General features: G+C 36.9%; 1 protein-coding gene across 1 annotated transcript in view; it reads right to left on the bottom strand.

Annotated features, from left to right (window-relative positions):
• OXSR1 (oxidative stress responsive kinase 1) overlaps positions 1–20,167 on the bottom strand; it is a 100,400-nt gene that overhangs the window by 17,377 nt on the left and 62,856 nt on the right. Inside the window, exons 6-11 of the mRNA XM_079934513.1 lie at positions 16,891–17,000; positions 14,296–14,397; positions 10,299–10,432; positions 6,306–6,354; positions 5,623–5,688; positions 1,359–1,481 (exon numbers count right to left, since the gene is read on the bottom strand). Coding sequence (XP_079790639.1) covers positions 1,359–1,481; positions 5,623–5,688; positions 6,306–6,354; positions 10,299–10,432; positions 14,296–14,397; positions 16,891–17,000 — 584 coding nt within the window. The remainder of the gene's footprint in view (positions 1–1,358; positions 1,482–5,622; positions 5,689–6,305; positions 6,355–10,298; positions 10,433–14,295; positions 14,398–16,890; positions 17,001–20,167) is intronic.

Below are 20,167 nucleotides of genomic sequence, written 5' to 3'. Positions count from 1 at the left end.
TAGAAACTAACAACCAAATCAAACACCAAATCAAAATTCTCGTATTACACCTGAGATGGAAAGGAGACTGGATGGGAGATTAGCAGCAGATTAACACTGCAGAAGAAAGACTAATGAACAGGCCAGCACTAGAAACTATGCAAAATGAAACTGAGGGAAAAAGAATTTTTAAAACATGAAAAGACGATCAGTGAGCAGTCAGATGACTTTAAGCAGCCTAATATACATGTTATTGGACTCTCCAAGGTGGAAGGACAGAAAAAGCATTTGAAAATGTAATAGCTGAGGGACTTCCCTGGTGGTCTAGTGGTTAAGACTCCACACTCCCAATGCAGGGGGCCCAGGTTCAATCCCTGGTCAGGGAACTAGATCCCACATGTGGCAATGAAGATCCCACGTGCCACAATTAAGACCCAGTGCAGCCAAATAAATAAATAAACAAATAAATAAATATTAAAAAAAAAGAAAATGTAATGGCTGAAAACTTTCCAAACTTGATTAAAAAACTGTAAACCCAAAGATCCAAGAAGCTCAATAAACCCTAAACATGAAACATGGAAAAAAAAAAAAAGATACACCTAGGCATACCATATCAAATTGCTCAAAACCATTCATAAAGAAAAATATCTTAAAAGCAGCCAGAGTAAAAACAAATGTGACTTATAAATGAAAAGGTAAGTATACAAGCAGATTTAATACTGGAAACAATACAAACAAGAAAATGTTGGAACAAATTCTTTAAGATATAGGCCCACCTCATTTTATTGCACTAGGCTTTATTATGCTTTGCAGATATTGCATTTTTTTACAAATTGAAGGTTTGTGGCAACCCTGCACTGAGCAAGTCTATCAGCGCCATTTTTCAAATAGTATTTGCTCACTTCATGTCTTGGTGTCCACTTCTAGCAAAAACTAACACACTCGCACACACGATCCAGGATATACCAATTGAAGAAGAGGTGCACTGTTCCTCTTCAGGTAGAAAGTTAACAGACTTTAGGGACAAAGTTTCAATTGTTAGGCTTTCAAATTCTCTAATCTTTTCTTCTGCAGTGTTTAATCAGCCATTCATCTAATCCAGTGTGTTTTCATCTCAGACACTATAGTTTTTATTTCTCGATTTAGGTCATTTTTATATACCCTAAATATTATCACAGTAAAACAGATATGCCAGTCCCCTTTTCCATGTAGAATTACTTGGGCTCCTGTTGTTAATAAGTTGTTCAAGAAAATTCTGTCTGTATTTTTTATATTTTAGCTGGTTAAACTGAACAGAACCACAGAATATAGTATTATCTCAGAGGCTTCAGACAAAAAGATAGAACTCTAGCTAAAGCATATAGTTTAACAAAACTTACCCTGAGTTGTGAAATTGCTGCTTTCCCTTCCTCACTTTCTTCATCAAATTCATCATCACTCCACTCCCAGCCACCATCTTCTGTCTTATGAAGACGGCCACTGGAACCTGGTACTCTCCGAACCTGCTCATTAGGAAGAGAGACGTGGACTATGGTAGTGTTTGACACTTACTATATAGAAAAGTCAGCCATATTCTCTCTCCTTCTATTACTTCAATGTTGTAAGCAGATAATAATTTTCCCAATAGAGAAGTTTTCCTATATAAACTCACATCCTCCATCCTTCACTTGCTTTCTGTTCATAATCTCCACTATTTGTCTTTACTCACAACCACTGACCCTCCCTGTACTCCCATATTCTGAGCCTGCACATCATCCAAATCCTTCTTATGTGAAGTCACAGGTCAAATCTGATTAATGGTTTCGTATCTTGAGACACTGAAAAAAGGTGTGGGGGGGTGGAGTTTAAGCCCTCAAATAAATAAACCCAAGATAAAGAAGATGCTGCTCTTTTTTTTCAATTTTAATGTTTAAAATCACAATTATACCTCCATAGTTTCAAAAGTACTACAACTATGCAAGTGTTGTTAAGAAAAAGAGCAGTCCCCTAACTTTCATATTCTTCCTCACAAGCAACCACTTTCAATTCATGTTAGCTTATTCTTTTGGAATTTATATTTATCTCTCTGAGTAACCTGTTCTTATTATTACCCCTTGATTTTCTAGTTTTAGGAATTATCTATTGAACTTCCTGCTATGCAAATGAGAATTAAACCCTATTATCAATCCCCTACTCTTTTTTCAAGATACATTGTAATTTTGCTTAAATCAATATTCAGTGTTTATATAACATGATTATATAAACTATACAGGTGAACCTTATTATATATTACAATTACTTTTCTTTTCTGCATAACTTTTTAATTTCCCCTGGAGTTAATATTTGCTTATTTCTTACTTGTCATATTCATCCCTCAATTCTCTCCCTGCTGTGTAAATCTCCTCTCACCATATTCACATATATTAGGTATTCATCAGTATTATCTTCTTGAGAAAGCCTCTCACCAGAGCCTCCTGATCTGTTCCACCAGACTGACACCAGGTCTGGTACTTTAGATCTCACTCTACCGTCATCTAGAGGACCATGCTTCCTAGATCACATGACTTCCCTGTTCTTACTTTAAACACTTCCTCTACTATCAACATGGCACATTTATTAAAGCCAAGCATTTCTGAACATAACTTGATTCTGTTCCCACACTTCACTTACAGTCTGACTGGTTAAAAAAAAAATCTGGGTTAGAAAACATTTTTTTTTCATAATGTTGAAATAGTGCTGCATTGTGATGTGGCTTCCAGAGATGCTGCTGAGGTCATTATGACCCCGATCCTGTCCGTGCCCTGTCCCCCTTCTCTGGAAAGCTACACATCTTCTTTTCGTCTCCGGTATTATGAGCTACCATGGTAAATGTGCCTTACTGTTGGTCTATTTTCATTCACTGTGCTGGGTACTTGGGCTCTTTCAATCTGGAAATTCAGAAAATTTTTCTTGAATTATTTTTTCAGTAATTTCTTTTCTTCTGTTTTTCTCAGTTCTCCTTTTCTGGAACTCTTTTAACTCAAATATTGAGGCTTCTCAAATAATCTTCTAATGTCCTCATCTTTTCTGTTATCTATCTCTTGGCCTTTTGGCTCTGTTTTCTGGGAAATTCCTCAACTTTACCCTAAAATCTTTGTAAAGAATTTTTTTCATTTCTTCTATAATGTTTTCAATTTCCAAGAGCCATTGGTGGTAGCGCCATTCTCTAAATGCTTCTTTTTTAAAAGTAACAGCTTTACAGAGATATAATTCATATATCGTAAAATTGACCCATTTAAGGTATTATAATCCAATGATTTTTAGTATATTCAGAGTTGTGAAACCATCTCCACAATCAAATTTTGGTCATTTTCATCCCTCCACCCCCCAAAAAACATCCCATACCCATTAGCAGTCACTGCCCTTTTCCCTACAATCTGCTCAAGTCCTAGGCAACCAATAATCTACTTTCTGTCTCTATACATTTGCCTATTCTGGATAGTTCACATAAATGGACTCATAGAATATGTCTTTCAATTAGCATAATGTTTTAAAGGTACACCCATGTTATGGCATGTATCAGTACTTCATTCATTATTTCTGAATAATATTCCATTGTATAGGTACATGACATTTTATATATCCATTTATAATAGATGGACATTCAGGTTGTTTCCACTTTTTAGTTATGAAGAATACTTCTATGAACATTCATGTACATATTTTTTTTTAACATTACTCTCTTTTCATTCCAGTCCTTACCCAAGGTAAGATTTCCAGAGATAAAGGCAAATTCAAAATACCTTCTATTTTAAGAAAGGATTTCAGAGCATTTTACCAGTAATATCTAGTAATAACCATTTTACTGCTACAGGCTTCATCACTGTGGTATTGTATTATTTGTTTGTAAATCTTTCCCCTACCCAAGGTGTGTCCTTAAGGGCAGGGAAAGTATCTTCATCACTTTTATATTTCTAGTATCTGGCACAGTGCCTGGCACATAACAGACACTCAGTACGTGGTATAGAAGGGAGGCTGGATCTATAAGGAGTGTGAAAGCATCTTTGGGAATGCAACAAGGTAGAGAAAAGAATATAAAGCAGTAACCTTTCAAGGAGCTACCAGTGCAGTTATAAATGCTGCAGTTACTAATGCCTCGATAAACAGCTTGGAATAGGGAAGGGCATATTTGAAAATCTACAGATGGTCACCAAACTGCCTTCCAAGGAGATCTAGCCAGATCAGTTGCATGGTCTTTGTTATACTGAATAGAGTATGCAAACTGAAAGGCCCCACCAGCCCCCTTTCCACTCCCTCTCAAGGCCTGCCATGCCCAACTCCTCACCCAAACACCTGCTGAGTGAATATCTGAAAAGTAACCATTTGAAGGTATGCCAAATTACTAGCTTACCTAGACCACTAATATCTTGGTTTGGTCCTGCCTTAAGGGTAAAGGACTTATGTTTGTTCACTATTTTAAGGCTAGGTTACCCAAATAATATTGAAGGAAAGCCACAATCATCTTTTCTACTTTACTAACATTTCAAAAGAGTTCAAAGTTGACAGCTTTGTGTATTGTAATAGGGAGGCATGTGGTATATGCTGCTTCCTTCTGCTGCCGATGGAATTCCAACAGAAACCAGAATGTTACTACTGGAAACAGATGAACTTCCTCTCATTGTTCCTGTACTTTTTCACATTAATCGTGAAATAATGGGGAAGTGGCTTCTACTTTAGTCAGGGGGAAGGACATAAGACTGAATTATTTAATTTTTTAAACTCTTTTCTTCTTAAAACATGTAGTTCTTCCAGTCAGCCAAGAGAAAGGATACTGTTATTTAATAGAAATTCACTCAGCCGAAGCAGCTTAGGATATAGATGTGGATGTTCAGCTTGAAGCTGTTTCCAACATTGCTGATGGTTTTTAATGTGGCTATATTTAGCCTCTCCTATCTCCCTCACGTGGCTTCAGTGGGATTCACTTGGTACTCTGAACACTTTCTTCCATCAATATGAAGAATCCCCGGAAGTACCCATGGTGGATTTTTCTTCTCCGCCAACTTCCCAGCCATGGGCGTGTCTCTCCGCCAGCCCTCGGCTGACGGCGATTGGACCCATGTACATATTTTTATGTGTACATGTTTTCAATGCTCTTGGGTGTGACTAGGAGTGGAATTGCTGGGTCATATGGCAACTTTGTTTAGCCTTTTGTGAAACAGCCCGACTGCTTTTTAAAAGTGGCCACACCATTTTCCATTCCCGTCAGTAATGTGTAAGGGCTCCAATTTCTCTACATCTTTAGCAACACTTGTTATTGTTTGTCTTTTTTGATATAGTTATCCTAGTGGGTGTGAAGTGGTGTCTTCATTGTTTTTGTATGGTGTGAAGAAACTTCACAACTTTACAACTTACTCTGGTAGTTGCAAACAGTGATTTAACAGAATTTAGAATTAATTCATTAATTATGTAACATACCTTTTCATTCTAGTTGATAGTGGAGTAATACCAAGGCATACAGTAGACTATTGCTAAAAGAATATATCAAAGAATGCTAAAGATAAGACTGAAAGAAAATGAGTAATACTCATACTGTTAACACAGTATTAGTTAAATATACTTTCAAAATGCAAAAGTAAATCTATTCTAAGTAATTTCCCAGAAAAACTGAGTAAAATCCCCATTTACCTTTCTAGCTCTTTCAGAAATGGTTGGTGCTCTCTGCAATATTTTTTCTTGAAGAAATTCTTTATTCTGGAGAGGAAAAATAAGTATTTTCTTCTCACAAGAAGTTTTTATTGAACAAAATAACTGACACAGAAATATTCACAATTAAAATGTGATATAGTAACTGTTTTATAAAGAAGTTTGAAAAAAGCTTCTGAAGCTCCTTAGTATATTACTACCATGACTTTATAAATTGAGAAAAATCTTTAGTGTACTGTAAAAACCAATATCTATGAAAAGTTTGCTTTAACATATGTCCTTTGGGATCATGGTCCCACATTTCCCAACTACAGTAACATCCTACTTAACCCACATCTTTGGGAAATGAGATGTTTACTAATTCAGTAGTAAACCCTGAAATGCGAGTTCAGTATATTTCACAGAATTTTCCACAGATTTTATTTATAATGGTAAAGTTTAATATTCATTTTTCCTGTTTTAAGTTTTACCTGACACTTAATTTATATGAAAAATACATTTATCTTATATACCAAAGATTATATAAATAGTGCCCTCAGCAATTATTTGATCTACCATCATTCTTCCAAAAATAATCATCTTAATGCAACATCTGAACAGTGAACCTAATTTAGGTAATTGAGGAGGATCATATGAACACATGAAATCAAGTTAGAATGTCCTACCTTTGCTTTTTGGAAAAATTTGTGCCTTAACAGTTCTGCTGCTGTTGGTCTAAAACCAGAAAAGAAAGTTTTTATAAATTCAAGTGGAATGTGGGTTTTCATTTTCAAAAATGATTTCTTGAGCATCAAGATAAAAACTCAGTGTACTCCACTGTCCTCAACCTACTAAAAACCAAAAAGGATAAACTCAGTACAAGACATCGAACAAAATTAAAAAACTCAAATAGAAATGTTCTGATAATAATTATTGTAGGCTCTTTCAAAAATTCATTAGTGAAATGTTTCTTTTAAAAGCATGATTTCTTAGTGGCTTTCAATATATTTGCTATTTAATATTATTTCCCAAGAAGTTGGCTTTATCTGCTTTAACGAGGCAAAAAAATATATTTAAACTCACAAATCAAGCCCTGTGCTTCTTGCCACATGGTTGCTTGCAAGCCTTCAACTTAGGTAACTACATATTTTTTAAAAATAATTTCACAATTTCCTTTAAAAAAACTGAAGATTCTAAGAGTAACGTATAGTCCCCCAATTTAATCTAAACTCAGGTTTTTTTTAATTAATTTATTTTTACTTATTTTTTTCTTATTTTTGGCTGTGTTGGGTCTTCGTAGCTGTGTGCAGGCTTTCTCTAGTTGTGGCGAGCAGGGGCTACTCTTCGTTGCTGTGCGTGGGCTTTTCACTGTGGTGGCTTCTCTTGTTGCGGAGCACGGGCTCTAGAGCGCGTGGGCTTCAGTAAATGCGGTGCATGGGCTCAGTAGTTGTAGCTTGTGGGCTCTAGAGCGCAGGCTCAGTAGTTGTGGCGCACGGGCTCAGTTGCTCCGTGGCATGTGGGATCTTCCTGGACCAGGGCTCGAATCTGTGTCCCCTGCATTGGCAGGCGGACTCTTAACCACTGAGCCACCAGGGAAGCCCTAAACTCAGTTTTTAACTCAACTGTGTACAGTCTTACTTCATTGGCATAAAGGCACTGTTGTCCATTTCACAAACTAGTATGACTGAGAATAAATAATAAATACTACACTTAAGAAACTGGACCTGATTAACGCCACATACCTACCATGTAATCTTGAGCAAATCACTTCTCTAAGGTTCAGTATTACCTGGCCAAGTCCTTAAAAGCAGTGGTTCTTAAACACTGCTGTGCATTACAATATCTGGGAGTTAAAAAAAAAAAATCCTTGGGACTAAAGACATGAGGGTCATATTCTAGCTATGTCAGAGCAACAAGGTAGAAGCAGCCTACGTTTTGGATTGCCCTTCTGAAATAGAGTTGTCATACCACATGTGAACTGTTACACAAGAGAGAAATAAAGTCTTATCTTATTTAAAAAAAAAAAAAATCCTGATGCCCAGGCTGTTCCCCTTAACACTTAAAGCAGAATCTGTGGGGGCAAACCTGGGTATCAGCAGTTTTTAGAACTCCCCAGGTGATACCAATATGTACTCAAGCTTGAGAACCAGGGCCTCAGAGGATTCTTACAGATTAAAAGAGAGAGTCAGTGTGGAAGTGCTATGCAAACTGAAAGTAGACATTACCATTCCTATTTTTTTCATTCAGTCACAATTTCAAAATGTTCAACAGTTTGCACAACACTGTTGTTTATGATTCATTCTTTTCTTCTAGGTTCACTTCCTTTTTTCTAAATACACTTTAGAGGAGTTCTTTAAGTGATTAAAACATGACTAGAAAACTCAATTTTTGCCTGAAAAATAACTTAATTTCATGCTTACTGTTGAATGATAGTTTGACTAGATGGAGAATTCTAGGTTAACAGCTTTTTTTTTCTCAGCACTGTTCCAGTATATTCTGGCCTTGACTGTTGTTTTTGGGGAAGTGGCTGTCAATCTGCCTGCTATTCCTCAGTACGTAATCTGTTCTCTCAGGTCGCATTTAAGAGCTTCTCTTTGCCTTTGTGTCCAGTAGTTTCATGACAATGTGTACAAGTGGGAAAAGAGGGATACCACTTGGAATCTGGGGTGATATTTCCTTAGCCTGAAAATAAAGGTATTTCATCAATTCAGAAAATTCTCAGCTGTTATTTCTTCGAATGTTGCTTCTAGTTCACAGCGGTAGTGTTACACTGTGCGTTTTGTAATTCTGGATTGTGATCTCTTCAGTGCAAGAATTTCATAGGGGACTTCCCTGGCAGTGCAGTGGTTCAGAATCTGCCTGCCAATGCAGGGGACACAGGTTCAGTCCCTGGTACGGGAAGATCCCACATGCCACGCAGCAACTAAGCCCATGTGACAAAACTACTGAGCCCGCACGCCACAACTACAAAGCCCGCGTGCTGCAACTACTGAAGCCCGTGTGTCTAGAGCCTGTGCTCCGCAACAAGAGAAGCCACCGCAATGAGAAGCCCATGTATCGCAACAAAGAGTAGCCCCCGCTCGCCGCAGCTCGAGAAAGCCTGCACGCAGCAACAAAGACCCAACACAGCCAAAAATAAATAAAATTTAAAAAATGAAAAAAAGAATCTCATGGACCTGAGTTTTGGAAGTATTCTAACAGTGCAGTTTCCAATTGCTTCTGCCAGAAATAAAACTGGCTTAGTAATAACTGTTTTACTTTCTAATCCTGTGGATTCCTGGATAATATGGGTATAAATTCAGACTGTAAACCTACAGAATGTCCAGGTCAGAGGGCTGGATTATTCAGGAAAGATTTCTGTTGTGTCTCTGTGATGATGGACAGATTTTTTTTTTGTTTTTTGGTCTCTCCTTTTACTCAGGATGCAGACTTCTGAATGTCCTAGCTTTAAGCAGAGATCTCAGTTCAAAATCCCCATTGGGTAGGCCCAATATCTCATTTCCAGTCCCCACTTGGAAGTTAAAAATCCAAACCAGTAGGTTATTGGAATGAATAGTGTCCTACTGAGGGGAGCCACAGAATTAGTTTATGATAGTTCTTGGATTTATGGCTTCCTTATTAATTCTGGCATCTGAAGACATCCCTTTATTGCAAGTTCATCTCTGTATTTGGTTTTTTAAGTTTGATAGATTTAGCCAGCATTTCTGGGTGTTTGTAACAAGAGAATTCTGTTATTTTAGTCAACTAACTTGGCAGAAGCAAAAGCATTACCTATGTTTTATACCAATTTATTCAGAAAGAGAAAAAAAGTTCTAAAAACAAAGGTTTGAATTTTACTGCCTGTTTTCTTACCCTTTCCAATATTTCCAACAGTAAATTTTGAAGCCCATGATATATACTAAAGACATGATCAAGGATGTCAGTTCAAATCTTTTACTTTTGTTGAGCTTTAGAAAAATCAAAATTAAAGACCTCTTAGTGCTAAGAAACTGAGTGGACTATGTATATACTATGTGAAACAGAAAAATAAGACAGAGTGGGAACAGGGCCCAAGGTTAGAAATCAGGAGTTTTGGTTGACCTCAAAGATAAAAGATTGTATTCAATGATCTTCAACATTCTATGCTTCTGTTTAATTCATGAAGATACACACATTAGATGATCATGTTTCTCTTACTTACATGCCACCCAATTTTTCTAATGTTAACAATAAGCTCTTTGACTTTTTGGTCCACTTAACTAAAATATCTTTCTAGTAAGGAAATAAGTATGACTATTCGACATTAAATATAATATTTGCTATGTATATTGCTCTTGTTATTAAAATTGTAAAGAGCATTATGATACTGCTTTACTTACAACTCTTAAATGCAAATTGAAAATAAGCCCTCCCACTAACTTGGCATTTCAGTAACATAGAAATTTATAATTATAAGAAATTAACCAGGAAATAGCTTAACTATTTAGGGTACACTGTATACTAAAAAGAAGAGAGAAAGTAATTCACTCATTCCAGTCTAGTATAATGGTCTGTGCATTTTTTTCCTAATGTTTGTATTTAGTTCCTTTGAATTTGCTGTGCATGTATGTATGTATGGCATGTATGTATGTGATTCTTAGGCTTCCCCAATGGTTTATATATTAGATGAAGAGAAAAGTAAGCTTTATCTCATATTTTACCTTTTTTCTGGATCCTTTTGAAGGCACAATGAAATCATTTTTCTAAATGATTTTCCATACTTTTTCAGCATTTCTTTATCTTGAACACCAGTTTCCAAAGAAGGAGGATCATTCTGCAGTGTCAGCATTAAAACCTGTAAGAATTTTTAATACAATATAAACTTCAGAAGACTCAGTAAAGTAAATTAAATATTGCGGCCAAGTTTTTTCAATATAGACAACCTCCAAACATACGAGCAGATTTCATTTTCTAAAAGTTCACATCTAGACCAGTTGTTTGGAAACTAGAGTTATTTAGGTGTTTTCCATATAAACAGTATCTTATAGATAGTTGGCTTCCCAGGCATGTGCCTACAAGGGCTCAACTGTATCAACATTGTACTGTATGTCCTTTAGTTGGAATCCTTTCTTCATGTCCTCTGTCCCCATTCTTATACCAGCAAACTATCTTAAAAAAATTAAAACCATAGCAAAATTAAGAGTGTGACCTTGCTGACTTTACCTATTCATGGCTCTGTTCCAACCTGACCCCTTGTAACCTGACCTCCTCTTCCCAGAACTCCTCAGAAACTTCAATCATAGAAATCACTGATGATGTCCCAGTTAACAAAACTACAGCCTCTTTTAGTTTGCATTCTTCCTACCTTCCCTGCAGCAACTGTCCATCCGAAATCTCTTCCTTCTTTGACTGACATGGCAACATACTATCTTGATGCATAGAGATGTAAATAATAAAGGTCACATTTATATGGTGGAATTTGGGATGATTTGTGTTTTTCTATACTGTTTGACTTTTTAATAAGAGTATAAGCCATTTTTCTGAGCACAAAGTCAACACCAAAATTAAAAGGCTATAATCAGAATTATTACTTGCTATTCAGATTCAATTTATATTTACTGAAAGGGAACTACTAAGATTGGCAGTATTTCTCGTTTTGAGCAAACAGGTTAACATGTATATGTCTGGCTACAACTGCAGGAGTCACTGCCTACAATGATATAAAGTAAACCTCATCTTCCTCCCCCATCTCTTTTTAAAAATAAGCCATTTCTTGGACCTAAAAATAGCCTCCCACCTTACAGTTATTAAAAAACCATCCTTTTCAAAACCTTGTGAATATTCACTTACACCTAGGCATCTTGACCTTTAAGAAAAAACCGTGGCCTTAAAATATCACTAACCTTTCACGCATCAAATATATAGGTCAATATACATATGTTTTGAATATGCAGATATAGAGAGGGTTTTCATACTATCTGCTTACTGGTTTTGTCCCTCTCTACATTGTTAAAGGGGACAAAATAACATTTTAAAGGTTCTAAAATGCACCAAGAACATAGATATATGAATAATATCACTATGACAAAAATTCACAACGGTGGTCACCAATTTAAACAGTCATAGGGCATTTTGTAAAGAGATCAAGCAGAACTATAAACAACAGCTACAGTTACAAACAAATAGAATTCATGTGCATATTATAATTAAGGGGTCACACAGATAAAAATGGCTGCCAACAGTACTGGCAGGACCATCTTGAAACACAAAAAACTCATTTATTACTAACGTTGGGGCATTAGGATTAAAAACTACGTTTCAGGTAACTACTCCTTCAGGATATAAAAGGCCTTTTAATAAAAGCTCCTTAATGTCCTACTTCAAAGCAAACTTTTATTCAATAACAGTGAGAATGATATATATGTATGGCACATGAACACTTTGCATGGATCTTATTTAACATATAAAAAGCACTTAAAACACTTAAAAGCACTTAAAAACAGTGCCTGGCACAGATAAGTGCTGAATCAATGTTAGTGATAATTACTATTAACATGTAACCCTTCCAACAACCTTATAAAGTAGAAATGATCATCATCCCCACTGAGGTTGTTCTACACAAGTGACTGTGGGGAACACACCCTAAAATAAGACACAACAGATCCTAATATCAAACTAGTTACACAGTCAGGAGATGGTGAGTCATCATATAAAAAGCTCAACTACAATGTAAAGTCACCCAATGCTAAATACCAAATATCTCATAGAGATTTTAACTGCTACAGGAGTTAGAAGGAATGCAGGGCAGAATTCTATGGATAAGAATGTCAAACGAATCAGGCTCCCGGACTTCAGACTATACTACAAAGCTACAGTAATCAAGACAGTATGGTACTGGCACAAAACCAGAAATACAGATCAATGGAACAGGATAGAAAGCCCAGAGATAAACCCATACACATGTGGTCACCTTATTTTTGACAAAGGAGACAAGAATATACAATGGAGAAAAGACAGCCTCTTCAATAAGTGGTGCTGGGAAAACTGGACAGCTACATTAAAAGAATGAAATTAGAACACTCCCTAACACCATACACAAAAATAAACTCAAAATGGATTAAAGACCTAAATATAAGGCAAGACACTATAAAACTCTAAGAGGAAAACATAGACATAAATCACAGCAAGATCCTTTTTGACCCATCTCCTAGAGAAATGAAAATAAAAACAAAAATAAACAAATGGGACCTAATGAAACTTCAAAGCTTTTGCACAGCAAAGGAAACCATAAACAAGACGAAAAGACAACCCTCAGAATGGGAGAAAATATTTGCAAATGAAGCAACTGACAAAGGATTAATCTCCAAAATTTACAAGTAGCTCATGCAGCTCAATATCAAAAAAACAAACAACCCAATCCAAAAATGGGCAGAAGACCTAAAAAGACATTTCTCCAAAGAAGATACAGATTGCCAACAAACACATGAAAGGATGCTCAACATCACTAATCATTAGAGAAAAGCAAATCAAAACTACAATGAGGTATCACCTCACACCAGTCAGAATGGCCATCATCAAAAACTGTACAAACAATAAATGCTGGAGAGGGTGTGGAGAAAAGGGAACCCTCTTGTACTGCTGGTGGGAATGTAAATTGATACAGCCACTATGGAGAACAGTATGGAGGTTCATTAAAAAACTAAAAATAGAACTACCATATGACCCAGCAATCCCACTACTGGGCATATACTCTGAGCAAAACATAATTCAAAAAGAGTCATGTACCACAATGTTCATTGCAGCTCTATTTACAATAGCCAGGACATGGAAGCAACCTAAGTGTCCATTGACAGATGAATGGATAAAGAAAATGTGGCACATTGGAATATTACTCGGTCATAAAAAGAAACGAAATTGAGTTATTTGTAGTGAGGTGGATGGACCCAGAGTCTGTCACAGAGTGAAGTAAGTCAGGAAGAGAAAAACAAATACCGTATGCTAACACATATATATGGAATCTTAAAAAAAAAAAAAAGGTTCTGAAGAACCCAAGGGCAGGACAGGAATAAAGATGCAGACGTAGAGAATGGACTTGAGGACATGGGGTGGGGGGAAGGGTAAGCTGGGATGAAGTGAGAGAGTGGCATGGACATATATACACTACCAAATGTAAAATAGCTAGCTAGGGTTTCCCTGGTGGCGCAGTGGTCGAGAGTCCGCCTGCCGATGCAGGGGACACGGGTTCATGCCCCAGTCTGGGAGGATCCCACATGCCGCAGAGCGGCTGGGCCCGTGAGCCACGGCCACTGAGCCTGCGCGTCCGGAGCCTGTGCTCCACAACAGGAAAGGCCACAACAGTGAGAGGCCCGCATACCGCAAAAAAAAAAAAAAAAAAAAAAAAAGCTAGCTGGTGGGAAGCAGCCACATAGCACAGGGAGATCAGGTCGGTGCTTTGTGACCACCTAAAGGGGTGGTATAGGGAGGGTGGGAGGGAGATGCAAGAGGGAGGAGATATGGGGATATATGTATATGCATAGCTGATTCACTTTGTTATAAAGCAGAAACTAACACACCATTGTAAAGCAATTATACTCCAATGAAGATGTTAAATAAATAAAGTGAAGGAGAACAACAACAAAAAAAGAATGCCAAATGAAGTAAGGCTCTGAAAGAGAATTGAGGCATGAGCTGGGGTAGTATTTTGAATGTGAGCTTCACCTTCATTGGCGGATACTTATGATAAGGAGCTGCCCCTGTGGCCAGTTCAATTGCTGTGATCCCAAAACTCCAGATGTCAGCTTTAAAATCATAACCCCGGACCTGTACAGAACAGAGAGATGTACAAGATTATTTTTACCACCCTAAAAGCACTTTTAAAAGAGAGCTTCTAATATGTATCAAGAACCATAAATTTTAAGCCAATAAAACATAATCTAAAGTTGGCAAAAGCCAAATATACTTGGTAAGAGGAAAAAAGAAAAGGAAAGAAAGAAAACTGAATGAATGTTCACCAACAATGGGGAAATAGTTAAGTATGGTATATTCACTTAAAAAAATATTATACACTCAACTAAAAGCAAAATTAATGAATTCTATATGAAAATACGGAAAACCACTTTATGATGTTATATGATAAAGCACTTATGAAGAAAAACGATTACAAAAGTTTTCATAAGTTCTGATCCTATTACAAACAGATATATAGCCTATTAAAGAAAAAAACTAGAAAGAACTAGAACAAAAAAAAAGTGTTAGGCAGTCTTAGACATAGTTTTCCCAATTTCCTATGTTATGGTATTGTTTTTTTCTTTTTTTAAATTAATTTTTATTGGCGTATAGTTGCTTCACAATGCCGTGCTAGTTTCTACTGTACAGCAAAGTGAATCAGCCACACGTATACATATATCCCCTTTTTTTTGGATTTCCTTCCCACTTAGGTCACCAGAGAGCACTGAGTAGAGTTCCTTGTGCTACACAGTAGGTTCTTATTAGTTATCTATTTTATACACAGTATCAATAGTGTATATACATCAATCCCAATCTTCCAGTTCATCCCACCCCCCCTTCCCCCTTGGCGTCCACATGCCTGTTCTCCACATCTGTGTCTCTATCTCTGCTTTGCAAATAAGATCATCTACACCATTTTTCTAGATTCCACATATATGCGTTAATGTTTTTCTTTTTCTGACTCACCCCACTCTGTATGACAGTCTCCAGGTCCATCCACATCTCTACAAATGACCCAATTTTGTTCCTTTTTATGGCTGCGTAACACTCCATTACATATATGTCCCACACCCTCCCCATTAATTCCTCTGTGTTATGGTATTGTTTTATCACCTTAATTTTTAGAATGAAAAAAGTTACCAAGGGTGAGAATATTTTTAAAGTTGTTGGTGTGAATATGTTGCCAAATTTCTCTCCTTTATACTGTCACCAGAATATTATATAATTAAATATTTTAATTTTCTATCCTAAGCAATATAGGAGGAGAAACAGGTTTGGGGAGTGTGTGGTTTGAGACCTAAAATTAAAGCTCCATATTACGTGCTGCTTCAACATTGGGTAAACAGGAGGACCTCTACTGACGTAAGCGAAAGTTCCCTTCCCCGGTCTCCTCCCAAGGAGAAGGCCCCCTAGGCCCAACAGCCCTGCATATCAAATGCATCAGGTACAGTTCCTGCTTATTCCTGAGTAGCAGGTTTCCCTGCCAGCCCTCAGAATTGTTCAAACAAGCCAATCACACCTTCACAAGGAAACCAAAGGGCATATCACTCTCTTGATACTACAAAGCCTGTCTCCTACAGCAACTGTTTGTTCTTTTCCTTCCTAAGTGCAACCCCGTGGGGCATGCAGTGTCCTCTGCCTCCAGATATGTGTACATACAAATAATAAACTGCTGTCAATCTCATTAGGCCCAGTGTCAGGTGCTGTGCATTCAGCCATCCCCATAACCCTAGCATGGGAAGCCTTCCCTCACCAACAGGGTCAATATAGGCCTGTACTGTATTGTATTTTATTGTAACAGAATAAAAAGTAGATTCAGTTCTACATACTGAGTTTGACATAAGACATTTATGTAAAACATCTATAGGGAATTGGAAATATCTATCCGGAGGCTTAAAAAACAAGACTCGACTGGATATAATTTAGAAATAATTAACAGGTGGGAAGTGGAGATGAAAATAGTATGTGTCGTCAGAGAACAGAAGAGTCAGAAACAAGGTGCTGGGGAGCAGTGTCATTTAGCAGTAGAAGGAAAGCCAGAAGAGAAGCCAGAGAAATGGCCCGACAAGTAGATGAAGAATGAGGAAGCTAAGGATGTGAGTAAAGGGGGAAAAGGTCAACAGTTTCAAATGCCACAAAGAGAGCGAAACAAGGAGCAAAAAATGAGCACTGGATTGGAGAAACAGCAGTTTCCATTAGGTGATGGGATGAGCGACATCAGACTACAGTTTGTTCGACAACCGGGAAAGAGGGACTTGGAGAAAACTAGTCCTTCAAGAGCCATAGCAATGAAACTACATGTAAAAAAAGTCAGGTCATTTAATTTGTACTAAGGATATTAGCATTAAATCAATCTTGATTATATTATTCCTTAGGTTGCCTTTTGTATAAATCTTGAGATTCATATGTCCTTTGTTAAGATTCTAGAGTTTTTTTGTTTTTTTTTTAAGCACGGACCAGTCTTAAGGAACAGAGACGTACTTCCCAAAGCTAACCTAGTAGAACAAACAAAAGCAAACACTACTCAATTTTTTCAATTTTGTAACAAAACCCCAAATCGTTTTAAAAAGACAAAAGACACAGTACCTGTTCCATAACTTCAGGTGCCATCCAGCAAGGGGTTCCAACAAAGGTTTTTCTAACTTTATTTCGGGTAATGTCACCACCAGTTGCTAAAAAAGCACTAACTCCAAAGTCTAAAATAGAATACAACAGCAAGGCATTAAAAGTACAGTAACTAACATAAGTAGATAGAAAAGTAATATAGTTATGGCCCTATATACACAGCATGACCTTTTCTCTTCTTTCTGCTAAACTTCTTGACTAAATTAAGACATAGCTTAACAGATTCCTCACTCCATTCCTCTCCACCTCCACAATCATCATCTCAGATTTTCCTCCTTGCTCCGATCCATTCTTTTCATCTTCCCAAACTGAAATACTATATCCATTAAACACTAACTCCAGTTGCCTCTTCTCCCCAGCCCCTGGCAACCACCATTCTACTTTCTGTCTCTATGATTTTGACTGCTCTTAAGTATTTCATGTAAGTGGAATCATACAGTATATCTTTTTATAACTGACTTATTTCACTTAGCGCAAGATCTTCAAGGTTCATCCATGTTGTAGCATATGTCAGAATTTCCTTCCTTTAGAGGTTGAATAATATTGCATTGTATGTATATACTACATTTTGTGTATTCATTCATCCACTGATGGACACTTAAGTTGCTTCCAAGTTTTAGCCATTGTAAATAATGCTGCTATGAAAATAGGTACACAAATACCTGTTTCAGTCCCTGCTTTCAGTTCTTTGGCATATAATTCCATTCAGAAGTGGAACTGCTGGATCATACGGTATTTTTATTTTTAATTGATTTAAGGAATTGCCATACTCTTTCCCACAACAGCTGTACCGTTTTACGTTCCTACCAATAGTGAACAAGGATTCAGATTTCTCCACATCCTTGTTATTTTCTATTTTTTGATAACAGCCATCCTAATGGGTTAGTATCTCCTTTTAGTTTTGACTTGCATTCTTTCCTGATGATTAGTGATACTGAGCATCTTTTCATGTGCTTTCTGGACATTGGAATATCTTCTTTGGAGAAATGTCTATTAAATTTTAAAATTGATTTTTTGTTGTTGTTAAGTTTTAGGAGTTCTCTATATATTCTGGATATTATAAATCTCTTACCAGATACATGACTTGCAAATCTTTTCTCCCATTTTGTGGGTTGCCTTCTTACCCTGTGGAGAGTGTCTTTTAAGGCACAAAATTTTTAAATTTTCATGAAATCTGACTTGTCTATTTTTATTCTTTTGTTGCCTGTGCCTTTGGTGTCATATCTAAGAAATCACTGCTAAATTCAACGTCATGAAACTTTTGCCCTATGTTTTCTTCTAAGTGTTTTATTGTTTTAGGTCATATATTTAGGTCCATTTTGAGTTAATTTTTGAATATAGTGTTAGCTAAGGGTCCAACTTCATTCTTTTGCATTGGGATATTCAGTTTTCCCAGCACCATTTGTTGAAAAGACTGTCCTTTCCCCATTGAATAGCCTTGACACCCTTGTCAAAAATCATTTGACCATATGTATGAGGGTTTATTTCTGAGCTTTCTATTCTATTCCACTGGTCTCTATACCTATCTTTATGTCAATAACATATTGTTTATATTACTGTTGTTTTGTAGTAAGCTTTGAAAACAGGAAGTATGAGTCCTCCTGCTTTGTTCAATTTTTTTCAAGACTGTTTTGGCTATTTGAGGTTCCCTGAGATTCCATATGAATTTTAGGATTTTTTTTTTTCTATTGCTGCAAAAAAAAAATGTCATTGGGGCTTTGATAGGGATTGCACTGAATCTATAAATTACTTTGGGGAGTACTGACTTTTTAACAATAGTAAGTTTTCCAATCCATGAACAGGGGGGATGTGGTTCCATTCATTTACATCCTCTTTAATTTCTTTCAGCAATGTTTTATAGTTTTCATTGTACAAGTATTCTACCTCCTTGATTAAGTTAACTGCTAAGTATTTTATTCTTTTTGATGCTACTTGTAAATGGAATTGTTTTGTAATTTCTTTTTCAAATTGTTCACTGTTAGTGTAGAAAATGCAACTGATTTTTGTTAAAGATTACCATTTTATTTTTATTTATTTTTAAATATTTATTTATTTATTTTGGCTGCGCCAGGTCTTAGTTGCAGCATGTGGGATATTCACTGCGGCATACAGGATCTTTAATTGTGGCATGATGGCTTCTAAGTTGCAGTATGCAGACTCAGCTGCGGCATGTGGACTTCTTAGTTGCAGCATGAGAACTCTTAGTTGCAGCATGCGTGCAGGATCCAGTTCCCTGACCAGGGATTGAACCCAGGCCCCTGGCATTAGGAACTGCGTGCAGTCTCACCCACTGGACCACCAGGGAAGTCTGTGACTGATTTATGTCTGTTGACTTTGCATCCTACTTTACAAAATTCATTTATTAGTTCAAATAGTTTTTTTCTTAAATATGTATTTATTTATTTTATCTTTTGGCTGCGTTGGGTCTTAGTTGCGGCACGTGGGATCTTTCGTTGCGGCACGTGGGATCTTTGTTGTGGTGTGCGGGCTTCTCTCTAGTTGTGGCGTGTGGGCTCAGTAGTTGTGGCACGTGGGCTCTCTAGTTGTGGCGTGCAGGCTCCAGAGCACGTGGGCTCTGTAGTTGTGGTGTGGGCTTAGTGGCCCCATGGCATGTGGGATTTTAGTTCCCCGACTAGGGATCGAGTCTGTGTCCCCTGCACTGGAAAGAGGATTCGTAACCACTAGACCACCAGGGAAGTCTCTCAAGTAGTTTTTTATGTAATGTTTAGGGTTTTCTACATATAAGATCATACAATCTGCAAACAGACGTAAGTTTACCTCTTTCTTTCTAGTTTGAATGTCTTTTTTTTTTCTTGCCTAATTGTTCAATCTAGAACTTCCATTACTGTGTTGAATAGAAGTGGCAAAAGCAGACATCCTTCCTGTGTTCCTGAACTCAGAGGAAAACCTTTCATCACTGAGTATGATGTTCATTGTAGGTTATTCATATATGGCTTTTAGTATGTTGAGGAAGTTTCCTTCTGTTCCTACTTTGTTGCATGTTTCTATCATGAAAGGGTGTTAAATTTTCTCAAATGCTTGTTCTGCACTGAGATGATCAGGTGGGTTTTCTTTTTCTTTCTGTTAACGTCATGTATAACAATGATTTTCATATGTTGAATCATCCTTGCATTCCAAAGAAATCCTACTTGGCATGGTATATGATCCATTTAATATGCTACTGAATTTGATTTGCTAGTTATTTTGCTGAAAATATCTACATCAAGTTCATAATGGA

Source organism: Stenella coeruleoalba, assembly GCF_951394435.1.
Source record: "Stenella coeruleoalba genome assembly, chromosome: 10".
Lineage (NCBI taxonomy): Eukaryota > Metazoa > Chordata > Mammalia > Artiodactyla > Delphinidae > Stenella > Stenella coeruleoalba.
This window is presented reverse-complemented; position numbering and strand designations above follow the sequence as displayed.